Source organism: Propithecus coquereli, unplaced genomic scaffold, assembly GCF_000956105.1.
Source record: "Propithecus coquereli isolate 6110/MARCELLA unplaced genomic scaffold, Pcoq_1.0 Scaffold178, whole genome shotgun sequence".
Taxonomy (NCBI): Eukaryota; Metazoa; Chordata; class Mammalia; order Primates; family Indriidae; genus Propithecus; species Propithecus coquereli.
The window spans coordinates 590,119-592,021 of record NW_012142523.1 but is presented as its reverse complement, the minus strand read 5'-3'; the positions used below and the strand labels follow the sequence as shown (position 1 = coordinate 592,021).

Sequence of the window (1,903 nt, the reverse complement as noted above, 5' to 3'; positions counted from 1 at the left end):
CTAAAGATTTCAACAGTGCCTTCACTGAAGAGGAGGAGTAACAAACAGTTTGAACAAAATGTCAGCTATTTCAAACTTTCCTGATTACTGAGGCAGCAAACATCTTGACGCAAAAATGTCTGTGTGTGTAATGTTTGTGTTGGGTCCACACATGAAAGAGTTACTGATTGAGAAAATGGAGTTGTCTGCCCTGGCATGTAGCACCCAACTCATTTCTGGATGAGGGAAAGTATCTTGCTTTAAGAAACAGCAGAAATTTTATTCACTTAGAAAAACTACATAGCAATATGAAATAAAATTTGAGGGAAATGTTGTGTAATACCAATGACCTTAACAAAATGGCTCCTTTTTCCATATGACATCCAGACTATTTCTGTCAGCTTGAATATATATTTTACATAGTTGCAGTCTATCTAAATATAAATGCTGTTTTGTATTTTCCTTTTTTGCTAAATAACTTATTATGTAAATATTTTTACATTTGGTCTTCGGAGTTATTTTTAGGAACTTCTTTAATAATAGGTACAAATTATTGAGGGCCTGCCATGTGCCAAGCATATGCTAAGCACTCTCTTTTGTAATCCTTACAACAAGCATAAAAAGTAGATATTGTTATCCCTGTCTTTACCGACCAGGAAACAGGCTCAGAAAGGGTTAGTAGCAGAATGACACATAACTCTAAGTGACAGAGACTGGTTCATTCTGACCCTAAGAAGTCGCCACTCTGTCATGCTATCTTCTGTGTGAGAACTTCTAGTGTTGCAGTGTGCTTGTGAGCCATAACTTAATAAACCATCTATTTTCCCTGTTTGACATTTAGGTTATTTTCAGCTGAGCTGTTTGTCTTACCTTTCCTACATGTGCAATAGTGAATCTGTAATTTATTCTCTTTTAATAAATATGCTTTTCTATCGTATATGTGTATGTATATACTTGTACATATATACATATTATGTGTGTATATATATTGTGACATTAAATGAAAAATTTTAAGCATATGTGTTTTTGCATATTGTCTCCTTATGCATATTTTACATGCCTTTTTGAAATGTCATGTTTACTTGTTTTTATGTAGTTCTAATAATTTTTTTAGTGGCTAAGAATCACAATTTAAGCATTTTAAATGCTATTTAGTTATTTCTTTAATGCCTAATACATTTTGTTATGATTTGAAAATAACCTTTCTGAATTCTGTTATTTTTTGTTTAGAACTTTATCTTGATATATGACACTCATTAGTTTATATCTCTAGTCAACATAGTAACTTTGACTACCTTTTAAGAAAGGCAAGAGTTTTTTCCTCTTTGATAGAAATTCTGTATTTTGTGGTAAAATAATACTTGGCTCAGAGAACCAGATTAAGAAGGGATACCAGTATCTCTGGGCAATTAACTCTTGGATAATTCTGTTTCTCTGCTATTACCAATTTGATTTCTGGGAGCACCTTTTTGTTTTTGCAGGTCTGGGACCTGCGCCAAAACAAGCTGACTTACACCATGAGAGGCCATGCAGATTCAGTGACTGGCCTGAGTTTAAGTTCTGAAGGCTCTTATCTCTTGTCCAATGCAATGGACAATACAGGTAACTTTGGAGAGGAAAGCTCCCCCAGCGCCCAGTCACTGTGGACCCTAAAGAGAGTTGGCATTGGGTGCTAGAAATGTGTACTGGGATAAGTGAGGGTCCAAGGAAAAAATTGAGGATGGCTCGCAGATTCCACCAGGTAATTAGGACGTGTGGTAATGGGAAAGGTTTAGACAAGATAGTCAAGAATCTAGAACTGTAGTCCCAAATCTGCCATCTAGTCTCTGAGCAACTTTGCACACAGCATTTCTTCTCTCTGAGCACCAGTTTTTACATTGATGAGAGACTTTACCTTTAAGGCCCGTTTTGCCTCTGGTATGCT

The 1,903-nt window shown here is 35.7% G+C and overlaps 1 protein-coding gene across 1 annotated transcript in view; it reads left to right on the top strand.

Moving 5' to 3' along the window:
* Positions 1-1,903, top strand: part of SNRNP40 (small nuclear ribonucleoprotein 40kDa (U5)) — a 45,882-nt gene that overhangs the window by 25,764 nt on the left and 18,215 nt on the right. The window contains exon 6 of the mRNA XM_012642207.1: positions 1,461-1,637. Coding sequence (XP_012497661.1) covers positions 1,461-1,637 — 177 coding nt within the window. The remainder of the gene's footprint in view (positions 1-1,460; positions 1,638-1,903) is intronic.